The 25,583-nt window shown below is 42.2% G+C and overlaps 1 protein-coding gene across 1 annotated transcript in view; it reads left to right on the plus strand.

The window, feature by feature from the left end:
* Positions 1-667: 667 nt before the first annotated feature.
* The window catches only part of DOCK8 (dedicator of cytokinesis 8), a 223,446-nt gene continuing 198,530 nt past the window's right edge, over positions 668-25,583 (plus strand). Inside the window, exon 1 of the mRNA XM_060155013.1 lies at positions 668-1,010. Within this exon, the coding sequence (XP_060010996.1) occupies positions 958-1,010 (53 nt within the window). The 5' untranslated portion in view covers positions 668-957. The remainder of the gene's footprint in view (positions 1,011-25,583) is intronic.

Below are 25,583 nucleotides of genomic sequence, written 5' to 3' on the forward strand. Positions count from 1 at the left end.
TTCGTATTTTTTTTAAGGGTCAGTTGACAAACAGAGGCATTACATACGGAGTGCTCTAGCAGAGTAAAACTTAGAGCAAGTCGGTAAACAGAGACTTTTCCACTCCAGTGAGCACTGGGACTTTTCTGATATTTTTCTTGAGTTTGGGGCTGGACTTCTTCATACACTTCTCGGTCTGAAGCTGAAATAAACAGGGTTGCAGCATATGCTTGAATCACAGGAAAGTGCTGTGCACTGTTTCTCCAGAGAAAAGCATTTATCTCCAGGTTTAAAAAAAATTGTTTATTCCTTGCATGGACTCGTATTTATTTAAAGTCACCCCAATAAGGATGACGGACATACCGTTTGCGAAAGTTGGTATGTCTCTTGAAGTTTCCACCAACTTTTTTTTTTTCCTTCTTCTTGTTAAATTTAAGCTGCCTGCTCCAGGGCATGGTGCGAACACTTAACAAGGCCTGGCGCAAAGAATTCCAGGGTTGGTTTCCCGACCTCGCGCCAGCTGTGCGGGGCGGGCGGAAGGCGCGCGTTCCCAGCTCTTGCCCACAGGCCTTTGGCAGCCTCGCAGCTTCGGGCAGATGGAGTTTCCGGCCTCGCTCAGTGGTCGCCGGGTCATCCGCCCGAGCTCCTTTCTGCCTGAGGTCAGGGCCCCGGGAAGAAGCGCGCCGGCGGTCCGAGCATCCGGAGGGCAATTCCGCGGTGGGTCCACACCCTCCTCGCTCTCCGCTCCCTGGGCGCCGGGCCGGGCGCCGGGTGGCAGGGCTGGCCGCCGCAGCTCTGAGGTTGGGCCCTCCCCCGGGGTGATTTCAGCGCTGAAGGTGGAAATGCGGAAGTTTCCAGCTGCGACTGACAGATGAGGCTCGCGTCCAGCTCGGCACGTGCTGCTGCAGCCCTGCGGCGCACCGGGCCCCCGCTGGGCGCCTCACGAGACCCTAGAGGCCGAAGAGCCGCCGGCGCGCCATGGCCACGCTGCCGAGCGCAGAGCGCCGCGCGTTCGCGCTCAAGATCAACAGGTAAGAGGCGCCCCGCGGTGGACTCGCGGCCGCACCGCCCCAGCTGGTGGAGTGCGGCGCCTGGGCAGCTCCAAGGGGTGGGGGTGGAGGTTGCCGCCGCCAGAGTCCCAGGGAGTCCGCGGGGAGGGGTGGCGCCCGAGACACGGCGGGGGGCCCGGGGCCTCGAGGCGGCTGCGGTGGGGCAGTTGAGCGCGGGATGGCTCGAGGGCTGGGCTCAGCCAGCTCCTCCCCGAGAATCCCAGTCCCCTTGATGGTCCTGTCACCAGTGCCTCTTCCCGGAGCCACGTCCCCAGCCCCGCCTCGCCCGCGCCGCCCTCGGGGTTGACAGGTGGCCGGGCCCGGGTAGTGGGAAGGACGCCCGGTTAGCAGTGCTGGGCACGCCACGGAGTTTCTCATAAACTGCGCCTTGCTTTGAGGCTGCTCCGAGAAGGGGCGAGAGAAGAAGTGGTTGAAATGAGGAGAGTTTTGCTTTGAGGCAGCTGCTTCAAGATTTCGGTTGTTCTGAGGAGGACGCTTTCCCCTCTCGTTTTATTTTTCCAGAAAAAAGTTTGGCTCCTACTGACATCGCTATTTTTATTCTCTGGTCCAAAGGAGCCATGAAGTGGAAAAAGTGATTTTTTAAATTCTCCGTTTAAATAAACAAAAAGGAATGGCCTGTGGCTGACATTTTTACATTTCTAGCACTCCAGCAAAGAACTAAGGACATAGATCCAACCCACCATCCAATTCATAATGAAAATTGCACAAACTAAATGCAAGCACATCTACTGCTCTCACTAAAGGTGCTTTAACTGCAGTTTTTCCTCCACTGAAAACTGCCGAGAAGTGTTTGGAGACATTTTTGTCGTGCCCTGAGAAATCTAGACTGTCTGGTTAAAAGATAATATGAAATTCATCCTGAAGGGTCAACTTATTATTTTACTACCCTCATTGCTCTAGGATTAGTTAGTCTTCTTTTAGCCGAGCCTGTGAAAGGCTAGTTCCACAGTCCATTTTTGTGCTGCTAGACTGTGAAGAGGTTTCAGCCACGGGGAATTAGAAGCCCGGAATAATGAGGTGGTAAGGTCTTGCAGAGGGCATATTGAGCTTTACTGGCCTTTTTATTTCCACCTGTTGTGTAGCTGTGAGCAAACCATTTCTCTTACCTTACTATTTCTTCATCTTTAAAATGAGTTTAATTATTATTGTGTACTGTGTATTAATGTTGGAGGCCGAAAGGTAGTAGTCAAAAGGCATAAAGTATATCAGGGATTTCCCTATGGGGATTTTTTTCTGCATCGGGTTTCATGCCTGTTGCCATGCAGGAGGGGCAGTTGGTTTGGGGGCTGAGGGAAATCAAACTGAAGTTCCTGATGCATGTACCACTTGTCATAGCTGCTGCTCTTCTGTCTCTGTGAATTTCAGGTCAGGTGGTATGACTGACAGAAATGTGTTAGAGCCTTGGGGTTGGGTGGAATCAATCTGAGGAGAGCAGTAGAACCTGCACTGATCCCTACAAGGCAGTCTTGAAAGCAGCAGTGGGGTTGGTGTAGCCTGGGGGTTCAGAATAAAGGCCCTTTCTGACTTACTTAAAATGGTATGGATGATCCTATTTGCAAAGCAGAAATAGAGACACATAGAGAACAAATGTATGGATACCGAGGGGTAAGTGGGAGGGTGGGAGGAATTGGGAGATTGGGATTGACACATATACACTGTTGATACTATGTATAAAATAGATAATGAATGAGAACATACTGTACAGCACAGGGAACTCTACTCAGTGCTCTGTGGTGACCTGGATGGGAAGGAAGTCCAAAAAAGGGGGAATATATGTATATGTATGGCTGATTCATTTTGCTGTACAGTAGAAACTAACATAACATTGTAAGTCAACTATATTCCAATAAAAATTAATTTAAAAAACCAATAAGACCTGTGTAACCATGACAAATACTAGTCTATTAATCCAACGAAACAAGATAATCAAAACTGAAATAAAAACAAAGATTCTAAAAAAAAAAAAAAGAATAAAGGCCCTGGCTGGAATCACATCTGCTTACCGATTGGCTCTCTGCACCAGACTAACTGTGTGACACTGGGCATGCTATTTAACCTCTCTAAACTTTGAGTTTTTATATGTTGAATGGAGATATTCATCGTATCAATACCTACCTCGTATGTTGAGACGATTAAGTGAAATAATATATACAAAGTGCTTAGAGTGCCTGGCTCAGAATAAATGTTAAATAAATGGTAGCTGGCTTCATCCACATTACTATCAGCTTCATCATTGTCGTCATCATCTCCATTGCCACCAACTTGAAGATTCTAAGAAAGAAAGGTAGGAAGGAAAGCTGAAGCTGGAGAACTTCCTGTGCAGGGACCAATGGGCTGGGAACAATGATGCCAGTAGCAGGTTGGAGCCCCCTTGGGGTTGAAGTTCTTGCTCATATGTCTTCCATCTCTGTGCTGAGGATACCAGACACACCCAGTGGAACAGAATGCATGATGCAATCTGACCAAGAAAGGCCCCCCTCAAGTTAAATAAAATTTAAAATGTTCCCTAATCCTCAGGCAAAAGTAAGGATTGGATATTCCTGTTTAGGGGGTTCTGTTTTCCCTTTGGAAGCATTTTGTGTACTGTGTAGAGAGTTATGCAGAGGAGCTTGGCAGAAATTATTGTTCAAAGGAATGGATTAATAAGGGCATACCTAGTATTAAGATAATATTAAAGTGCACCATTTATTGATCATTTAGTATGTCCTAGACACTGTATTATGTGCTTAACAGATTATATTGTTAGATTCTTACAAAAACCCTATGAGACTCACCTGATGTCTCATACAGAAGAAGAAAATGAAGCTTGGAGATGCAGTTGCACAGGCCATGTAATTTGTTCAAGGCCATGCAAACATCAGACGCAGAGCTGGGATTACAAACTGCTCCAAAGACTGTTCTTAATTGGGCATGTGCTATTTTGATCCACATTTATTAAGAATTTCCTTTAAAAGCAAGTAAGTAAGTAATTAAAAAAAAAAAACCTTTCAGTAGCAGCATTGCAAATTGTTCTGATCAGTGTTTAACATGTAAACAAACTGTGATGTTTTGCAGTTTTGAAGTTGGGAAAGAAAATATTTTCCCTTGCATGCCTATGTACTATTCTTTTTTTAAAATAGATCAGCTTAAAAAAGTAAGGCAATGTTGCAAATATAGCCATCAGTACATTCAGCATATTTTTCACCTTTCTACCCTGAATGATACAAACTGTCATTAAAAAATGTTTGTGGGGTTAAATCAATGTGCTTCCTATAAAGGAAATACTCATATCTGATATATTAAAAATTTTACTTGTAAAAAGCTGAGTTCTGCCCATACCAGCCTAAAGAAAGAGTGAGCAGACTACCTCACAGTAGGAAAAGAATGTTCCTCATTGTTCCCAAATTCTTTGGCTTCCTGCAAGCAGCATTGCCCAGTCTAGGGGCAGGACCAAAGTGAAGGAGGAACCTGGGAATGCCCACCAGTGCCCATTCCCCCATGATTGCCCTGGCTCTTTCATATTCTTATGAAACCTAAATTTCCATGTGTTGGAAATCATCATAGGATTTTTTTTTTGTTTCATTTTGAGCACCAAGTGTAATTGTATGATGTGATCGTATGATGTGTTATAGTTGAACATCTCTTTAGAACCCACAGCTTGGGGAGATACAAGAGAAAAGATCTACCGCTGAATTTTTCTAAGCTGGAAGAGTAAAGTTTAATTTCTTATAAGTGTTAGATATTTGTCTTTGTTTCAGTTTAATTGTCACTAACTTCCTGTGCGCAGAGGAAAGACTACATCTGAATTAAGCAGTTCATAATTATGTTTGCATTGGGGAATTCAGGCACTGCTGCATTAAGTGTCATAATACATTCCTTGTATGAGCGCCAAGTCTTATCAACTACCTTTCTTAGTAGCGTTTAGGGCTTTCGTGTGTTATAAAAATTATTATTACTATTCTGAAAATTCATTAAACAAAATCTTAGTTTCTTTCAAACACAGGATATAGAACTAGATCAAATATTAAAGTAATGTAAGGACCTTGGGTAAAGAGAGGAAAAATGCACAATGTAGAAAAAATATTAATGATCCTCTGGACATTAAGGATTGAAAGGGGTAAATAATAATGACTTATGCTTGTATAATTCTTACTGTACGGCAGGTATGGGTCTATGCATATCATAACTCATTCACCCCTGTGATGTAGGAACAATTACTATCTCCATTTTACAGATGGAAAAACTGGGCACTAAGGACTTATGAAAATTGTCCAAAGTCACAAAGAGCTAAGACCAGAGCTGTTATTCAAATGCAGGCAGCCTTGCTTCAGAATCCTCTCCCTAAACCACTATACACCATGCTACTGTCTCACTTTTTTTTATTTTTGCGGTACGCGGGCCTCTCACTGTTGTGGCCTCTCCCGTTGCGGAGCACAGGCTCCGGATGCGCAGGCTCAGCGGCCATGGCTCACGGGCCCAGCCGCTCCGCGCGGCATGTGGAATCTTCCCAGAGCACGAACCCGCGTCCCCAGTGTACAAAGTGACATTGACATTGACAATGTAATGAGATCATAACATGACATTGTAAATCAAGTATACTTCAATAAAAAAAGAACAGTCCCAATAATTTTCGGCATAAAGACCAGAACAAGAAGAAGGCACTGAGCTGTTCCTGAGAAGTGTTTGCTAATTTTGTCTGCAAAAATGATGCAAGCATAAAATATATGTATTCATATGTCTACATGCACGTCTGCAGTGAAACAGTGCTATTCTTTAGTAGTGATGGCAGAGCAGGATGTGGTTGCTTTCAGAAATTGCTTCATTCATCGGACGTGTTCTAGACCAAAAACCACGAGAAGAGGCTTCAGGCAATTGAACTCAGAATTTTGGTCTTTCACATTCAGAATCATTTTATTTTTGGATTCTTGGAAAAGCTCCACTTGAACTTCAGTCATCTAGTACAATAGAAAGAACCTTCTGCCAGGGTGAGCTTTTCAATTGGAGTTCTTTGAGCTCTGACAATTCACATGTACATGTAAAGTCAGTGTTTACTTCTGCATGGCAAAGAAAATATAATTATGTCATGTGGTTACCTAGGGAGAGAGGAAGAGTTCAGGGGACCAGGTCTCACATCTCCACTCTCCACACAGAGCTAGTGATGGAATGAGATGATGTTAAAAACACCTCAACCTTCCATCCTCTGTAACAGACAGGGATGTGACTACTCAGACTTCTTGCTGGAGGAAGCTAAGAAAAAAGAGTGCTTAGTTCTTTTCAGTGGTAAACACCAGGTGCTTATTCATGTTTTGGTCAATAATCAGTGGCTAAAGCAACAGGAATGTGCTATTCCTTTTCCCAAGAATGTTCAGTCTAATTTATTACCAATCAGCAGCTATAAAGGTTCTCTAGGCTCTAGGAAATTACAACAGAGTTTATGCAGTTGTGGTTAAGTGGTGGTCCCCGTGCTTCTAGAGTTTGCACTTTAGTAGTATAGTTTGCTATATTGACAACTTGGGGGTACGCAGAATAAAAACAGAATGATATCTCTGAAAGTAATATAGGAAGGCATCCGTGCAGGGTGCGCTGAAATCAAACAAACTGGCAAAGTTGGCCTAGGGTATAAGACCATTATGTTATGTCCCACTGTGTTTAGATCAGATGCAGGATCAGAAAAGCAGAAATGGCAATGGCAGAACCAGTGTTTCATCCACATTCTGTTCTTTCATCCATGTTCATCATTAAAAGTAGGAAAGTACAGCAAGCAAAAATTTCTATTACCCATAAGTTATAGCTCTTAATATTTGGATGTACATCTTTCCACTTTTAGAAAAATGAGATCACATTGCACATGTTTTATGCTGTATTTTTTAAATTTAAAAATATGAACTCTCCATGTTCATCCATGTAGAGCTACATTGTAATTTACATAGGCTGTATAAAATTGTGTTGATTAGATATACAGTGACTTATTGAATTAATTCTCTATGATTGGGCCTTAGGATAGTTTCTAATTTTTTTATAATAATGTACAGAGCTTGATGAACACTTTTATGTATATATCTTTATGTGTTAGTGCAAATACTCCCTTAAAATTTCTAGAAGTGGCATTGCTTGCTTAAAGGAAAGAAACATTTTTCAAGCTTTTGCTACACATGGCCAAGTTGCTTCCCAGAAAAGTTATACCTATTTACACTCCTGCCAGTGGCCCTACAAGTTCTCATTTCCTCACATTCACACCCCCGCCTGGTTTTATCATTCTTTTAAGACTGTATTAGAAATCTTGACCCCTTCTCTTCAATGTCTCTTACTTCTTCCTATTCAGCTTCTCTCCCAGATCCCTGTATGACCTCTGAAGTCATTCTTTAGGGATTAAAATAGTTGTGCAATATAGACACTACCAAATGTAAAATCCTTATGGGGATATTTGGGGCTTGGTAAAACTGCATGGTTGGGCTGATTCTCCCCTGTTTGATCAGGGAGATGTAGTTCCTCTATTGTACCACACCTCAAATGAGGCAAACTGGGAAGAAAGGCCATGGATAGAAATGTTTTTCCCCAAATCTCTGCTTTGCCTTGTTGCTACACAGGGCAATACTCAGCACACAGCAGACATCTTCTTTGTTGGAGCTGTTTGAGTTCTCTGTAGTCAGTTCTGTGCTGTGTCCTCTGAACACTCAAGAGAACTTGGGGTCTCATCAAGAAGTTACTCCCCTGAGGCCCTGGGTTGTTAGGGTTAGGGGTGCTTTTTGTCCTCATGCAGTAATTTACACCAGAATGACCATCCCCTTTCCCTTTTGCTCGTAGAAAAACTTGGGTTCAAAGTCCACTAAAAATGCACTTTATCCTGCTATTTACCGTAAGCGTTGTTTCAAGGCAATGCTGGCCTTCTGTTCTCTATGTGAACAGGATTGCCTCTGGTTTGCTTTACCTACTGGTATTTTACTCTTTCATTCTAAATCACTACCTGTTCTCACAGTATCCCTTTAGAAGGGGTATCCAATTTGCCTATTTTTTAAAATTAACCTTTATTGGAATATAGTTGATTTACAATGTTGTGTTAGTTTCTGCTGTACAGCAAAGTGAATCAGTTATACGTATACATATATCCACCCTTTTCTGGATTCTTTTCTCATATAGGCCATTACAGAGTATTGGGTAGAGTTCCCTATGTTCTGCAATAGGTTATTATTAGTTATCTATTTTATATACAGTAGTGTGTATATGTCTCCAATTTGCCTATTGTATCTTATTCTCTACCCAATAATTTCATTCAACTCACATGAATTTTTTGATTGCCTATGATTCTCTCTAGGCATTATGAGAAACAAACAAAAAAAAACCCAAACCCCCAAAACAACAAGTTTATGCCCCCAGAATTCAGCTGGAGTGAGCAGATTCACATAAGTGAACACAAGAGATGGTGTTTGCTTGCATGGCCAGGTGAGGGTTAAGGGCAGGAATGAAATGTTGACATAACTCAGAGGGGAAGGAAGGAGTAGCAGCCCTAGAGGGTGAGGGGGTGAGGCCTCAGCCAGGCCTGAAGGACAGGGAGGTGATTGACAGATGAAACTGGTATAGTGCGAAGAATGGGTTCGAGGGGGCTCCACGACAGGGGTAAGGAGGCAGTTGCAGTCATTCCGACGTGAGGTGATGTCTGGGATTAGGCTGGCGTTAATGAGCATGGAAAGCAAAGGGTCTGCGTCAACAGATACTTCAAGGGGAATCAGCTGGACTTGAGAAACAACTAAATATTCATTCACTGGCTGATTTCATGCATATTGATTGTAGTCAACTATGTGCCTGGCAGTGTGTGTTCTAAGAGGTGAGGATAGAGCAGTGAATAAGCAGACAAGGTTCTTGTCCTGAAAGAAGTCATTTTTCCAATGGGAAGACAATAAAGAAATAAACCAGGAAATGAAAAGGAAATAGCAGGTAAGATATGGTGCTATGTATTTAGAGAATGTAAAAAGGGCCATGTCAGGTGTGTGGATACCTTAAGATGGAATGGTCAAGGAAGGCATCCCTAAGGAGATGAGCTCCGGCCAGGACCAGGCAGGGGAGTTAGTTAGCAAGTGCCATACCCAGGGCAAAAGTAAGGCTGATGTGTTGGAAGAAAAGAGAGCCAGTGTGTCTGGATAGAGTGAGTGAGGGGGGGTGGGGGTGGGGAGTGGTAGAGATGAAGAGAAAAGTAGGCAGAAACGAAATCACAAAAAGGCACTTAGGGCTTCCCTGGTGGCGCAGTGGTTGAGAGTCCGCCTGCCGATGCAGGGGACACGGGTTCGTGCCCCGGTCTGGGAAGATCCCACATGCCGCGGAGCGGCTGGGCCCGTGAGCCATGGCCGCTGAGCCTGCGCGTCCGGAGCCTGTGCTCCACAACGGGAGGGGCCACAACAGTGAGAGGCCCGCGTATCGCAAAAAAAAAAAAAAAAAAAAAAAAAAAAGTCCTTAGAAGCCGAGGAAAATGTTCAAATGTTATTCCAAGTGCAATGGGAAGGTTTTGAGAGCAGAGGCACGATGTGATTGACCTCTGTGTTTAGAGGATCACTCTGGCTCCGCTATGGAGAAGAAATGAGCAGAAGCAAGGCCAGGTGAGAGGTAGTACAGGGTCCAGGGGAAAGGTGACTGTGGCAGGACTGGAGAGCCGAGAAAAGAGGGAGAGAAGCCGTCAGCTCTGAGACATATTTTGGAAATTGGGTTGATGGATTAGATGTGGCATGGAGAACAATGAGAAAAAGAGGAATCAAAATGTCTCTCAGGTTAGAGTTATGTGTGGATGTTGATGCTTTTAACAGATAAAAAAGGCCGGATGAAGAATAGGCTTTCAGGCTGAATCAGGAGTTTAATTGGGGACATACTAAGATGCATATTAGAAATTCAACTGGAATTACCTATTACATAGATTTTTGTGTTTTTTTTTGTTTTTTGTTTTTTTTTTTGCGGTACGCGGGCCTCTCATTGCTGCGGCATCTCCCGTTGTGGAGCACAGGCTCCGGACACGCAGGCTCAGCGACCACGGCTCACGGGCCCAGCCGCTCCGTGGCATGTGGGATCTTCCCGGACCGGGGCACGAACCCGTGTCCTCTGCATCGGCAGGCGGACTCTCAACCACTGCGCCACCAGGGAAGCCCTGGAATTACCTACTACGTAGTTTTATTCGGGAATCTGGGGCTCAGGGGAGAGGTCAAAGCTGGATATTTAAATTTGCACATCATTACCACATAGAGGATATTTTAAAATAATGGGGAGAAAGAAACTATTAGAGTAATCTTAGTAAGTTTTTTAACAGCCACAAAGCTATTTGTATAGTATGGTATCTTTTTTATGGAAAAGGAAATATGTGTGTGTCTCCCTACAGAGATTAAATAGATTGATACATGTGATAGGAAGGTGAGCAGAGGGACACGTGCTAACATGTGGTAAGTGTTGGATAATACCTGGATGTTAGGATTATTGGTGATTTTTTGTTTCCTTGTATGCGATGTGTGTGGATGTATATTTGACAAGTTTTCTTCAAAGAGTGTTTTTGTAATTGGGAAAACTAAAGTTTATAAAAGAGCTAACACAAAGATTTCCCTCCTGGGGAAATTGGATAAAGAGGATGCCAATGAGAAATTATGAAAATTAGGACCTTGGGTTGGTTTAAGGAGGATGATTTTGTACTTCTCTTGTAGAGTTTTGTTTAAGAGAATATAGTAGATTTCACATTTCCATATATTTGCTCTCCCTCCCTGTCAGAGGAGTTTACTTTTCACCTTGTTGAAAGTGATGTGGTCACTTTGAGGTGTGCTTTCAGAGCTGGCTGCCCTTGGTCATATCATTGCTTCCTTTTCTATACAACCAGCAATGTTCCAGACAGAGGCTGATCTGTCAACCTGTGTCCTAGCGTAGAGACAGAGCAGAGCCACAACTGCTCTCTGGAAGTCTTTGTTTTTATAGGCCACTAAGATTTTGGGATTATTTGTTAGCACAGCAAAACCAAGCCTACCCTGACTAGTACAGATGAGCATAAAATATACAACATTTCTAGTGGGCAGTTTGAGATACAAGGCTTGCGGCTTAAATGATAGGTCAGGATGGAAAATATTGATTAGGAAGTCATCGATACGATGGGGCTGGGAATGAAGAATGGACACATTTTCTAAGTAGGGACGTAGACTGGGAAGAGAAAAGGAATGGGCCTAGAGGGTCACTGCTAGTTGGTGCAAGAGAAGAGCTATACGGAGAGGAGGAAGAATTTGACTAAGATGTGGCAGACTGGAGTGGTATCAGAAAAGGGAGGTAACAGGGCAGTTAAACAGGTCAGTTAAACAGGTCAGATGCAAAATTATGAGGACAAAGAAAGAGGCATCCGATTTGACTCGATGGTGATCAGTGTGAACCTCTGAGACAGCAGTTTTAGTGGAGCTGTGGGGAAGGAAGTCAGATTTCACAGGTTATGAAGGGAGTCAATGCAGAGGAAATGGAGGAAGTTGGTAGAGACCACTCCTTTCAAAAGTTTGGATCAAGCAGAGGAGAAGTGGGGCAGCGGTAACCAGAGGCTCTAACAAGGCTTTGACTTTCACACAAATATCACACGCAATGCTAACAGGATTCTTTCATCTCAGAGAGAAAGCATGCAGTTGTTGTTTTTTTCCCCCTATAAAATAAGTCTTACATGTGACTAAAGACATTTAAAATACCTGATACTGTCTAATATATCATAAATTTTGCTTGGCACTAACAGTAATTAAGATAGTCAACTTAGATATTTTCTTCCTGGGAGATTTTGAAACTCAGTGGCACTGTCATATAGTATCTTTAAGAACATGGTTATCCTTTCTGTTTTATTTTCTTTACATTTATCTTCATACGTTTGAAGTACAAAAATGATAGAAAGAGTACCAGTATTAGCTACATGTTAAACAAACCACATGTTGTGCATTGAGTTGTGTCCCCTCGAAAAGATTCCTAAGTCTTTGTGAACGTCATCTTACTTCGTAAATAAGATTTTTGCAAATGTAATCAAGTTAAGATGAGGTCACACTGGATTAGGGTGGACCCTAAATCCAATCACTGGTGTCCTTATGAGAAGAGACACAGAGCCACACAGAGAGGAGGCCATGTGAAGACAGGCAGAGAATGCAGTTATGTCACCACAAGCCAAGGAACACCAAGGTCTGCCAGCAACCCCCAGAAGCTAGAAGAGCAAGGAAAGATTCTTCCCTAGAGCCTTTAGAGGGAGCAGGTCCTGCTGACACCTTGATTTTGGACCTCTGGCTTCCAGAACAGCGTGAGAATAAATTTCTGTTGTTTTAGGCCACCAGGCTCATGACAATTTCTTATGGCATCCCTAGGAAACTAATAGAGTACCTCAAAGTTTATTCACTTAAAGCAACAGCAGTTCAGTGTTTCTCATGATTCTGTGGGTTGGCAGTTTGGGTTGGGCTCAGCAGTTTGGTTCTGCCGGTCCTGCTGTGGGCATCATGTGGCTGCAATTCCCTGGTGGCTGGACTGAAACTGGAGCATCTAAGATGGCCTTACTCACAAGTCCAGGGCCCTGGGGGGCTGGCTGTCTCTCTGCACATGGTCTCTTTTCCTTCAGAAGTCGGCTCCATATTCCTTACATGGTAGAGGGGACATTCTAAGAGGATGAAGATGGAAGCTGCAAGGCTCCTTGAGGCTTAGTCTAGAGCTCCTACAACATTACTTACATCACATTCCTTGGTCAAAGCAAGTCACAAGGCAACCCAGCTTCAAGGGGTAGGGAAGTAGACTAAGTCTCTTGATGGGAGGAGCTGCAAAATATTTGTCCATTTTATTCTATTACAGCCCCCAACAAAAAAAGTGATCATATCCCATTTCAGATTGCACATATTTAAGCCAAAGGTCTTGTCATTCTCTGTTCAGATCACAATACCCATTTCACTGGCAGAGAAACTGAGAACAGATTAAATCAACTCCTTCAAAGTTACCAATGAGTAATGCTTTGTGAGAGACTTTTTTGGCCCATGGAAGACAGCTATATATCCGCAAGAGCTAATCACAGTCCTGCCTGGACGCAAGTGAATAAACAATAACTTCTTGGGTTTCTCTTAAATCCCATAATGACGTTGATGGAGCCCAGATTGCAGAGCTCTCTTGTCCAGAGATGAAGCAGCAGTTTGAGGATATCAGAGAAGGAAGGTGCTTGAAAATTGCTATGTGTCATTCAAAGGAGCAGGATTTGAGACTAAATTAAATGACTAGGAAAAGGGCCAGTGAGCTCTTTATCCTCAAGAGTTACCAAATGGGCTTAGAAATTCAGTGACTGCTCTGGTCCAGTGTATGTTCTGGCCTGGGAAGAATTAATGAGAGTAGAAGAAAAGAATGGTGCAGAGAAGCAGAGAGATCAACCTGTTAGGAAGGTATGTGCTGTGGTCTTTCTCAGAAGGTTCTCCCTTTTGTGAGTTAGGATTGCTTTTAGCTGCTTCAAGGAACAGACAATCCCACTAAACAGTGGCTTAAATAAATCAGGGGTTTACTTAGTTTTCTTGAGTAGGAAGAATTCCAGTGGTTGGCAGTTTAGACTTGGTGTCTTAGTCCAAAATACCACTGGAGACCCAGGTTCCTTGTGTCTTTGTGTTCCACCATCTTTAGTGTGTGGCTCTCATCCTCATAGTCAGAAGATGGCTCTTGAAATTTTACTCATTGAAAGAATATTGAAGACAGAAAGAAGAGGAAAGGCCAAAGAGGCATGTCAGCGAACTTTGCTCTCTTTTCAGGAACTTTCCCAGAAACTCCCACAGTGACATTTGCTATATACCTCATTGACCAGATCTGTTACTCTACTTATAAGAGAGGTTGGCAAATATAGTTTTTATTAGCCCGGCACATTGCCACCTCCAACAAAACTAGGGTTGAGTTAGAAGGAAGGGGATAATGTCTATTGATGAGCAACTTAATGGTCTTTGCCATTGCTCCCAGCAGTTGCTCTGGGGACAAATTAGTGACAGAACTTCCATTGTGGCAACATGGTGCTTCCATCCCATTAATACTTGTAGCACATTCAAGCTCATCTAATTCCAGGACCCTGGCCTAATGAGGAGGGATATCCAGGCTTATAGGTCTAGTATTAAATTAGCTGTTGTAACAAATAATCCCAAGACCTCGGTGGATTAAGCCAACAAAATCTTATTTCATATTCATGTCACAGTCTGATGCAGGTCAGGTGGCTCTCCTCCAAGCAGTGACTCAGGGACCCAGGCTGCTTCCACCTTATGGCTCTGCCATCAGAAAAACTTTCAGGTTTTTCTGATAACATTCAGCTGTTGGCCAGGAGGAAAAGAGAATGAAATATTGTGCCTCCAGTTCTTAAATACCTCAACTCAAAAGTGGTACACATCACTTCCACTCACATCCCATTGATAAGGACTACTTACAAGTCCATTGATGTGCAAGGAAGGCTGGGGAAGAGAGTTCTTGTCCAGCAGCTACTTTCCAGCAACAAATCTTCACTGCAAAAGGGGAGCATGAATCTTTGGGGGTCAACTAGCCATCTCTGCTACAGGGTCCCAATCACAAAGGAGGAGCCATTAACAAAATTCAATAAATGCATGTGTAGGACTGGTTTGCTGTGTGTTTGGTGGATAGATAAAAGCCATTTAAGCAAATGCTGAAAGCACCTGAGATTCTAGGAGGAGATAATAAGAATACAAGGCATAATTATCCTTTTAAGGCAGGTGACTGATAGTTAAAAAAAAATTTATTTTAAATCTAATTGCAGTCAAGGACACCAGAAGTGCTATGTACAGCTGTATACTTATTGGAAACTCTGCAGATTGACAAGGAGCCAAGTTGCTCAGCCATTTTTTTTTCCTGAGAACAATCAGTTTTAACACACTTTAGGAAAAACCACAAGATGAAGATATTTTTAAAGCTTTTGAGTGATTAACTTAGAATTAATATTTCACTTGACAGGAAATAAGATGTTTCGGATGTTAGAGAAAGAAGCATTCTAAAACTTTGCATTCCCACTGAGGAGTAACAATGTCATAGTCCAATCTCCCCTCTGTGACAGGAGAACTCTGATGAGAAGCTGAGTCACTTTACTTTTCGTGACTGGTTCCCTTTGGGTCAGTTGAATTCTCTTGTTTTTTTGCCTTTTAATCATTTTAATAATCTGTGAAATCAGTCTTCCTTATTCATGTTGACAGTTGTAGTAATAATAATAATAACAACAACCCACAGAGCTCTCACCACAGAGAGAAAACAGGTTAAACCTTTGAGTCAGGATAGGAGGAGGCAAACAAGTCAGATTCCTGTCCCAACCCCACTGATTCCCAACAGGAGCATTTTTCAGAAGTTCTTTAACTTCCCCGAGTCTTAGTTTTCTCATCTGTAAGACAGAAATATTAATAATACCAACATCAACAGGGTCAAATGAAATAGTATCTGTGAAAATGCCACATAAATCAGAGAGCACTGCACGCATTTTAATAAAACATCTATAAAATGGGAATAGGTGCCGTGTTTCTGTGATCAGTCGATGAGGTGACATATGTCATACACCTGGCACAGGGTCTCACACTTGGTCACACAGGGCCTCAGAAAAGAAAAATAAAACACATATGGACGAAGTAAAATACACTGGAAACGAGAGATGGAGAAATGTTAAAAACAGCAACAGCAACATAAAATAAGGGTTCAACTCATTTACATGTACTTTTTCCCCAAAAAGTAACTCTTTATAGAAAATCTTGGAAGTTGTATAAGACTATAGAGGGAATTTGGTAGAGTCACTTAGGTAAAGCATGTCATGTGATCACCAGGAATGTTTATATGAGAGATGGGAAAGAAATAAAATGTTGAAAAAACAGAACCATTGAGGAGAAGTGGTTCATCCTGAAGAGTAGCAACGGTAGTTAGAGACTGGAGACCTACAGACATGCTTCCTATCCTTTCCTAAAATGAAAAATGGCTTTTTATTACAAAAGCTGTATTTGTGAATTATGGAAAAAGCAGAAGTGCACATAGCAAACAATTCTTTTTTTTAATTAATTTATTTATTTTTTGGCTGCATTGGGTCATCGTTGCTGCGCACGGGCTTTCTCTAGTTGCGCTGAGCAGGGGGCTACTCTTCGCTGCGGTGCGTGGACTTCTCATTGCAGTGGCTTCTCTTGTTGCGGAGCATGGGCTCTAGGTGCACGGGCTCAGTATTTGTGGCTCTCAGGCTCTAGAGGGCAGGCTCAGTAGTTGTGGCTCGTGGGCTCAGTAGTTGTGGCTTGCGGGCTCTAGAGCACAGGCTCAGCAGTTGTGGCGCATGGGCTTAGTTGCTCCACGGCATGTGGGATCTTCCCAGACCAGGGCTTGAACCCGTGTCCCCTGCATTGGCAGGCAGATTCTTAACCACTGCGCCACCAGGGAAGTCCCACAAACAATTCTTAAATGAAAATTATTTCTAGTTTTTTAATCTAAAGTTAATCACTTTTAATAGCTTGATATATATAGTTTTCAGATACACACAAATACATGCATCTTTTTTACGGAATTAGAAGCATGCTTATATACTGCTTTTTTATTTAAAAATATATAATGAACAACTTTTCATGTCACTAAATATTTTTGCATTACACTTCTAAATGAATGCATAATATTCCATTGTGAGGCTAGTTCATAATTTATTTAACTAATTCTCTTTTGATCTACATTTATTTCCAGTTATTCACCACTAGAAACAGCACTTCACTAAATAAATTTATGCATTCAAATTTACTTACAACTTTAATTATTCCTCAGGATAAATGCTAGCAATCAAATCACAGACTCACAGGTATCCGTTTGTATATATATATAGAGAGAGAGAGACAGAGAGAGAGAGAGAGAGAGGGAGAGAGAAATATTTCCTTTATATTGTTGTCCTTCTGGAAGGTTTTGTGTGACATCTGTCTTTAAAGTGAAGTTTAAAAATATTTGAAAAACATAGCATCCCTGAACTTTGCCTTAATTCGTGGGAAAAGTTATTGAAAGATGGTTTGTTTTCAAATAAGTATAACTGGTAAGGTCAGTCTTTTATATATGACATTAAAAAAAATCAACCTCAAAAGTTTGAACTGAAGCCATTATTATGGTTGAGTCAGTGAACCTGCAGGTAAATCTGATTTGGACAAATAATATTAATTCATTAGGTTTCCTTGTGGCCTCAGTTGTTAAAAATAAATGCTTTTCTGGATAATCTTAGTCCTATTTGAGGCTCTCCTCATAATAAATACCAACATTTCCAGCTATAACCAGGAATCTATAAACTGTCCCTTTTAAGACAGTTAAATGTATATTTTCTCAAAGAGAGTAAAGTTATATAGAAGTGTAAGTTCACCTAGAAAAACTATTAATTTATTACATACAAATTCTTTCTTATTGCCAGAGTTATGTACTATTTACATTTATCTATTTAATTTTCTATTGTGTCCCCTTATTAAGTCATTAATAACTAATTCATTCATTCATCCATCCATTCATATGACAAATATTTGTTGAGCACTTACTATGTGCCAGACTCTATTTTAGACTTTGGGGCTGTTGAAAGACCCTACCCTCATAGAAGTTAGGTTCTAATGGTGGAAACAGATAATAAATGCTCAGATCAATACATAATATAACGTCAGGTGGTGTTAATCACTGTTAAGAAGAATAACACAAGGTGAGGGTTTATGAAGACACTAAGTCATTTTGAAACGAACCTGAATACTTGAGTCACACCAGGCTCCAAATGCCCATTTTACCACTTCCTAACTAGTGTGAGCAAGCTACTTAACTTCTCTGGGCCTCAACTTCTTTATCTATTATAAAGAAAGATAATGTACTCTCCTATAGGGTTGTTATGAGAATTAAATGAGACTATGCAGAAATTACCATATAGGTGTTTGATAAATGTTAATTTCTCTTTCCTCTTCTCCTTTGGAAAAGGAAAGTGATTTGGTATAAATAGTTGAATTCTCATTTGCGATTAAGAAATGAGCAAATTACTTATTCCATATTAAAGGAATTGTTTTGTTTTCTGAGCAGAGTTAAATAGCAGCTGCTCCTCTGCAGAGAAAGGCAGCCTGAGCCTTCATATCAAGTAGTCCTGATGATTCAGGTTTTCTTTTGCCTGAACACAGCTGTCCTGGGCTGCTACACACACCCCGCACGGCCTTAGAAGAATTCATACATTTCAACTTTCCAGGTCTCAGTTTCTTCAAGATGGAGTTATAATAGATGATTTCTAAAATCCCTTTCAGAGCTAACATGACTTTGTTTGTTTATAAATCCTTCCCCCACTAGATCCACTCAAAAGGATGAATGCCAGGTCCCAGACTGTCCTTGAGAAGAAATTTGGGACCCAAGCCAATAACAAATGACAGCAACTTAACTATGACTTTTTCAAAATTCTGTTTTACTGAGAAGTAGACAGATCAACTGTATAATTTGTCTTCACTGACAGAGGAAGACTGTCAATGAGAAACTGAGAAATCAGTGGTATATTTCTTGTCACATCAGAAGGAAAGAGATAGACACAATATGATCAATGACTATTATTTTTAAAAATGAATTCTTGCATTTTTTGAGCACTTGTACCATGTCCTTCACATGTGTTACCTTGTATAATTCTCATAACAGCCTAAAAGGTTCAGGGTGTTCTTATTATCCCAAGGATGTAGATTTGGAAACTGAGGCTGTGAGGATATACAGTTTTCCCAAGGATATAAATAGTAAAGCTGTGGTGGAAACACAGGTCTAGCTGAGACCAAACCCATGTTCTTCACTGCTTGCTTCTTGTTACTGCCAAGCATTGCTGCCAGCAAGCCACCTTTCTTGCTGAAATAAGTTTTCATCGTGACCTTGCCATGGAATTTGTTAAGATTGTTTTTTCCACAAGCCATAATGTGTTTTGTTTCGCCTCAGACGAGTCAGAGGATTAACTTCTAAGAGAGACGGACTGTGTCCACTCCAGACACAACTAGAGGTAGCCTTACAGCATCTGAAAATCCTGTGCTGGTGTCTCTTCATCACAACTTGAATATGATTTTATGGACTTTTTTCTATCTTTCCATTAGAGTGGACCAAAACAGACTTGATTTTTTTTCTCTGAAATTAGCTATGAACAAAGGTGCATTTTCAAACTGAAGAGTCTTTTATTTTTTCCATATTATCCATATTATCAAAACTAGAAACAGGGCTTCCCTGGTGGCGCAGTGGTTGAGAGTCCACCTGCCGATGCAGGGGACACGGGTTCGTACCCCGGTCCGGGAAGATCCCACGTGCCGTGGAGCGGCTGGGCCCGTGAGCCATGGCCGCTGAGCCTGCACGTCCAGAGCCTGTGCTCCGCAACGGGAGAGGCCACAACAGTGAGAGGCCCGCGTACCGCAAAAAAAAAAAACACACACACACAAAAAACAACTAGAAACAATCCACTAAAATCACTGCCCAGACTCAGGGGCTTAATTAGCTCAGTGGTATAATGGATGAAACTTGAGTTTTAGAGGAGAGAATGTTTGGGGTGTTGGGAGGTGTGGGGAGACCTCTTTATGTTTCGGTGTAACAAACACAGCTCCATTCACATCTGACCCCTTCAAACCAGTGACCATTCCCATCCCCGAGTGCTGCTGACGTATGAACTGCACCACATCCACAGATGGAGAGTCAACTGCTGTGTTCATTCTCTGGGAAAATGTCATAGTGTGGAGAAAGAGATGCCACCCTGGGGATCAGACTTGGGTTCTAGTCTCTACTACCAGTGAAATTCAAGTTTCAGATCCCAAGAAGAAAGATCTGATTGATCCCCTGACAATTCAATATTTACTAGTTGATGCGTGCTTTGTTTAATGTCAAGATTCTCAGGGTGCCCTAGTTTGAACAACAGCTGTGTTCCCAACTGCAGAGCTGTTTTTCTTTCTTCCCTACCCTTCCCCAGAGGCCTCAAATGGCTCCAGATGAAATGGGGTGTGTGGAGGGAGTGGGGGAGGGGGATGGAGTTATTTCATTTATCTCATTGCCCAAATCTAGACGACTCTGACAGCAAAAGTATTTTCCATCTTACCCTCTGGAAGAGTATGTCAGTGAAAGGGACTGCTTGGTCCACAGCCCCCCTTTTTCTCCACAACTCCATCATCCATCCTCAAAGATGATCTGTGGTACCTACTACTCCAAAATCTTAACTTGGTCTTTAATATTAGCTTTCAAAGTTTTTTCACCACTGTCCACAGATAGAAATACACGGGGGCTTCCCTAGTGGCCCAGTGGTTGAGAGTCCGCCTGCTGATGCAGGGGACACGGGTTCGTGCCCCGGTCCGGGAAGATCCCACATGCCGCGGAGCGGCTGGGCCCGTGAGCCATGGCCGCTGAGCCTGCGCGTCCGGAGCCTGTGCTCCGCAACGGGAGAGGCCACAACAGTGAGAGGCCCGCGTACCACCAAAAAAAAAAAAAGAAAGAAATACACGGTACATCACAATCTCCCCCTTTCATACACACAGAACACTCTCTTCTCCTTTCTAGCATTTGTAATCCTAAATTTGTATGATTGTTTATTTCGTGCCCCTGCCGCCCCACCTGCCCCTAGTAGACTGGAGGCTTCAGAAGGGTAGGTTTTGCTAACTTTCCAACGTTTAGAGCTTAGCATAACTCCTAGCATATAGTAGATGTTTAATAAATATTTATTAAAGAATTAATAAACTAATTTATGTGGCCAGCCGTTCCCAGGTCTTCAGGGTTCCTCCACAGAATTCCATCACTCCTCTCAAGTCTAATGTTAGCTACTAGCTGTGGAGGATTGAAGTTCAAAATTATTGGAGGTGCTTCCCCACCATAGCCCCTGAAGGCCCTACTCGTGTTTTCTTCCCAGTCCATCTATGGTCACTTATGACAGGTGGGCCAGTGAATTTTGAAGATGGCTGGCTGCTGCCTCACTGAGTTCTTGGGGGCAGGTGCATCCCTCCAAGGGAGCTGATGGAAGGGCTGTCCAGGGGCAGGGCAGACCTCTGGATCCAAGTCATAAGACACCTGGGTTTTCTGACTGCTGGCCATTTGTTTTGCCCACATCAGATTATCATTCTAGGTCACCCACCTTCTAAGGCTGCTTTGCTGATGGCTGACTTCAGGTCCTAGGCCCCTAAGGCCTCACTCAGCCTGCTGTGTACAGCGTAGTAGGCCATCCTTAGCTAACAGCATGGGTAATTTAGCCTTCCAGGGCACTTGCTTTTTTAAAAAAGGCAGCTCTCAAAGTATTTATAATACATCTCTAATGACGAAATCATTAGGCATCTTGAAAAACAGTGAAGAAACTGAAGGGTTCTCTCCATAGGACCCCAGTGAGGCTGACCCTACCCTACTCGCTACCATAGGTTGGCTCCATTTGCTGTACTGCTGTGACTAAAGAAAGAAACTGATATCTTGAAGCATCTACTCTGTTGCAAAGTATCAGGCACTTTCCCAAATATCTCTGATACCTACACAATTCCAGGTCATTGGCAGAGAAGCCAGTATTCGTTGGCTAGCACCAAGATGTGGATGTTAAAACTTCAAACTCACTAGACCAAGGGATATGGGACTTTGAGATGATTTTTCAGACAATTTAGGCAAGCAAACAAAACAACTAAAAAGGGCACACAAAAAAATGTGGTTTTTTGACCTACTTTTTATCTGACAGAGGCAGGAGAGGCAGAGGAAATGGACTGTAGGAATACTTAAGGGATTCTTTCTTATGGTGGAAGGAAGGACAAATATATATTTGAAACCTTTAGAATATACATATAAAATGATTCCACTTTTCTAAGTGGTCTTGCTGTGGAATCCCAAGATTGTGGACATGTAATTCACAGGTAATTTACCAGTTTTAAAATAAGACCTTCAACAAATCCAAGTAAGTTAGATAAACTAGATGGAGGTGCCACAGAAAAAAATGAAATTTACCAGTATTTTTTCTCTTTGAGCATTCAATTTAGTGTCTCCTAATTGGCATTGAAGATCACATGTGAATATTGAGTGTTTAAAAGGTTTTATATGACCTGAATATTTTCCTTTTGATGCTTAATAAAAATATTTTTATACTTACAACCAAAATAGAATATAATACTGCATAAATTGTCATTCACACCTGATGTATAGAAAGAAGTACATTTCCTTATTTATCATACTATTAATTTGAATTTGCTGTTTGTTTTATATTTTCTCTCTTTCTTTCTTTTTAACATCTTTATCGGAGTATAATTGCTTTACAATGGTATGTTAGTTTCTGCTTTATAACAAAGTAAATCAGCTATATATATACATATATCCCCATATCTCTTCCCTCTTGCGTCTCCCTCCCTCTCACCCTCCCTATCCCACCCCTTTAGGTGGTCACAAAGCTGATCTCCCTGTGCTATGCAGCTGCTTCCCACTAGCTATCGGTTTTACATTTGGTAGTGTATATATGTACATGCCACTCTCTCACTTTGCCTCAGCTTACCCTTCCCCCTCCCCATGTCCTCAAGTCCATTCTCTAGTAGGTCTGCGTCTTTATTCCCGTTCTTCATGACCATTTTTTTTTTTAGATTCCATATGTATGTGTTAGCATATGGTATTTGTTTTTCTCTTTCTGACTTACTTTACTCTGTATGACAGACTCTAGGTCCATCCACCTCACTACAAATAACTCAATTTCGTTTCTTTTTATGGCTGAGTAATATTCCATTGTATATATGTGCCACATCTTCTTTATCCATTAATCTGTCGATGGACACTTGGGTTGCTTCCATGTCCTGGCTATGCTGTTTGTTTTTTAATGTCTCTTTGTCAGCTGGAGAAACATTATGAATTGTTATTTTATGTCTTTTCACTGCTTCCACAATTTGAAAATTAATCAAATACGGCAAGTTAATGAGCCTGTAGAATTTACATGAATTTTCTAATCTTTTAATCAAGAAGGGTATTTTTTAAAAATTTATTTAATTAATTTATTTTTGGCTGCTTTGGTTCTTCGTTGCTACACACGGGGTTTCTCTAGTTGCAGCGAGCGGGGGCTACTCTTCGTTGCAGTGCGCGGGCTTCTCATTGCGGTGACTTCTCTTGTTTCGGAGCTCGGGCTCTAGGCACATGGGCTTCAGTAGTTGTGGCACACGGGCTCAGTAATTGTGCCTTGTGGGCTCTAGAGCGCAGGCTCAGTAGTTACGGCGCATGGGCTTAGTTGCTCCACGGCATGTGGGATCTTCCCAGACCAGGGCTTCAACCCGTGTCCCCTGCACTGGCAGGCGGATTCTTAACCACTGTGCCACCAGGGAAGCCCAAGAAGGGTATTTTTGACAGGAGATCTTTTATGGTGCCTATCTGTCATTTTTAAAATATTCAAATTTGTTTTATGGCAGAGAAATTATTGTTTCAAAAGTGTGGCAGTCTCTGGGGAAATAAATATTTCCAAGCTTAACTTCTGTTGATAGTATTATTGTTTATAAATAAACTGAAATATTTCTAATTCCATTCTGTCGCCTCCATGTAAAGTATATTAAAAAGTTATTTTCTGTTCCTCTATAAATTAAAAAAAAAAAGAAACAGAGTTGAACAAGCAATCTGTGCAAACTTTGTGTTGAAGTTCTTCCATACCTTCAAGAAAAAGAGTCTTGTGTTTGGTATAGTAATCTGGTGGGCTGGGGCCTCATGTGAGGTAGCTTTTCTGGGGGACACTGACACTGAGGTGTTACATGCTGCCACACTCACTCTCCCCTCTGGGCTTGTGTCCCTAGAGCCCCAGAAGGGAGCCCTTGGTTCTCTTGCTTGGCTATTTTTCCCCATGCTTTCCTTGACCTGTGCCTTTTATACAAAACACTAACATTGCCCCTTCTGTCATCTTATGGCCTGACTCATTACCAGATTTACTTGGTCAATTTTATATTTCTTCCTTTCAAAGAAATGCCATTCACTTACATCGGGTGCTCTTTTTTCCCCCTTTTCTCTGATTCAGTTGTCAGGGCCTGGGGAAAATTGAGACATAAGTGATGTTGGTTTAGATTCTCCAGCTTCCTATTCCATCCGTCCCTGGCTCCACCCACTTCTAGCATGTTCTGAGATTCTGATCCAGACATGGTCTGCAAGGGCTCTCTCTATCTGTACCTGTCTTTCTTCTTCTCCCCCAGCCACCTTCAAAACCTCCCCTTACCTGATCCGTCCTTCAGTGTGAATTGGTTTGTGGCTGGTAAGCATGCAGTGGGTTATTGCTCATAGAGCTAGTTGCATTTTTACCGAGATAAAGTTATTACCAAATGCAGGGTCACTGCCTGGGGAAGCAGAACTAACTCTGGAAAATGGGACTTTCCAGAAACATCATAATCTTATGGATGGGCATTTGTGGCCTGATACTGTTACTTCATTCTAAAGGACAGAATGAGGTGAGGGCAGAACTGAATGCAGTTTATACCTCCACTCTAGGCAGGTAGCAGGGAGGTCATGCCTTCCCAGGTTGGACCCAATGCCCCATCTTCTCATTTCTCTCTTTGTACCTGGTTGTGTTTGTAATTGTTGTCACTGCTGTATACACTTCTGTTACCTGGGACCTCACAGGATGGGGTGAAGCTGGAGGCAAAGGACTGCTGGGAAGTTGCCCAGGATCTTGGGCCAGTGCCAGGAAATGGCAAGCTTTCATGTCCAGAAATAGCCCAATGGCATGACTTTTGGGGATAGAACTGCCTACACCAGAGTATTCACATCCCAAATTTGTCACGCCGACAGTAGCCTCTTTAAAGCAGTACAGAGATAAGTCACCATCCAAGTCTTAGCCTGCCTCTGACTGCCATCTATTTTTCCAGGCAGGTAAATGAAAGAAGAGCAGTCAGTGATGTTTTATATACTCTCAGCACCAATCTGACAGCCTCAATAAACATCCCTTCAAAAACAATATATAACATCAAACCTTTCTTCTCTGTTCCTGGCTGGTTAGAGTGTATCACATCTGCCATGCCATTTTTGGCCTTTCTAAGTATATTCGGTTACTTTTAATTATAGCATCAAAACAATTCATAACACCCTGAAAGCTTGATAAAGTTGCCATTGGCCCAAAGGCCCTCTCTCTTATTTTAGAACATGGGCTTTGTAAGGAGAAGCCACAGCTTGTCATCATCTGATCTTCCTGATGGTATTCCACACGCTAAGGATCTTTTAAGCTGTCATTATGTCCTGACACAAGCATTTACCATATCTTTAGGAGCATGTGCGGTTCAAGATGAGAGGGCAAGAGAGGGCTGGGTTGTTTATTATTAAACTGACAGGAACCAGTCAAGGCTCATGCGCTACTGCTTTCAGTTGGGCAAAAGAGGATAAATTGATTGCTTTATAGAAATTCCTTTCTGCATTCTTTAGGGAAAAATTTTCCATGTGGGCCAAATGATCAAACTGGGCAATTTTGAGCTCAACAACTTTGACATTGGCTCTTGAAGGAATGAAACAATTAACTGATTTCCTCTGAGAAAAGACCATTTAGTATAATCTATCTGCTCTGCAGAAAATATTCCCAATAGACTCATCACAGCAGGACCCTCTAATACCACATAACATTGGGGTTTTCACTGCTGGGATTCTCCCCTGTTTTTCTTCAAT

Source organism: Lagenorhynchus albirostris, chromosome 7 (assembly GCF_949774975.1).
Source record: "Lagenorhynchus albirostris chromosome 7, mLagAlb1.1, whole genome shotgun sequence".
NCBI lineage: Eukaryota > Metazoa > Chordata > Mammalia > Artiodactyla > Delphinidae > Lagenorhynchus > Lagenorhynchus albirostris.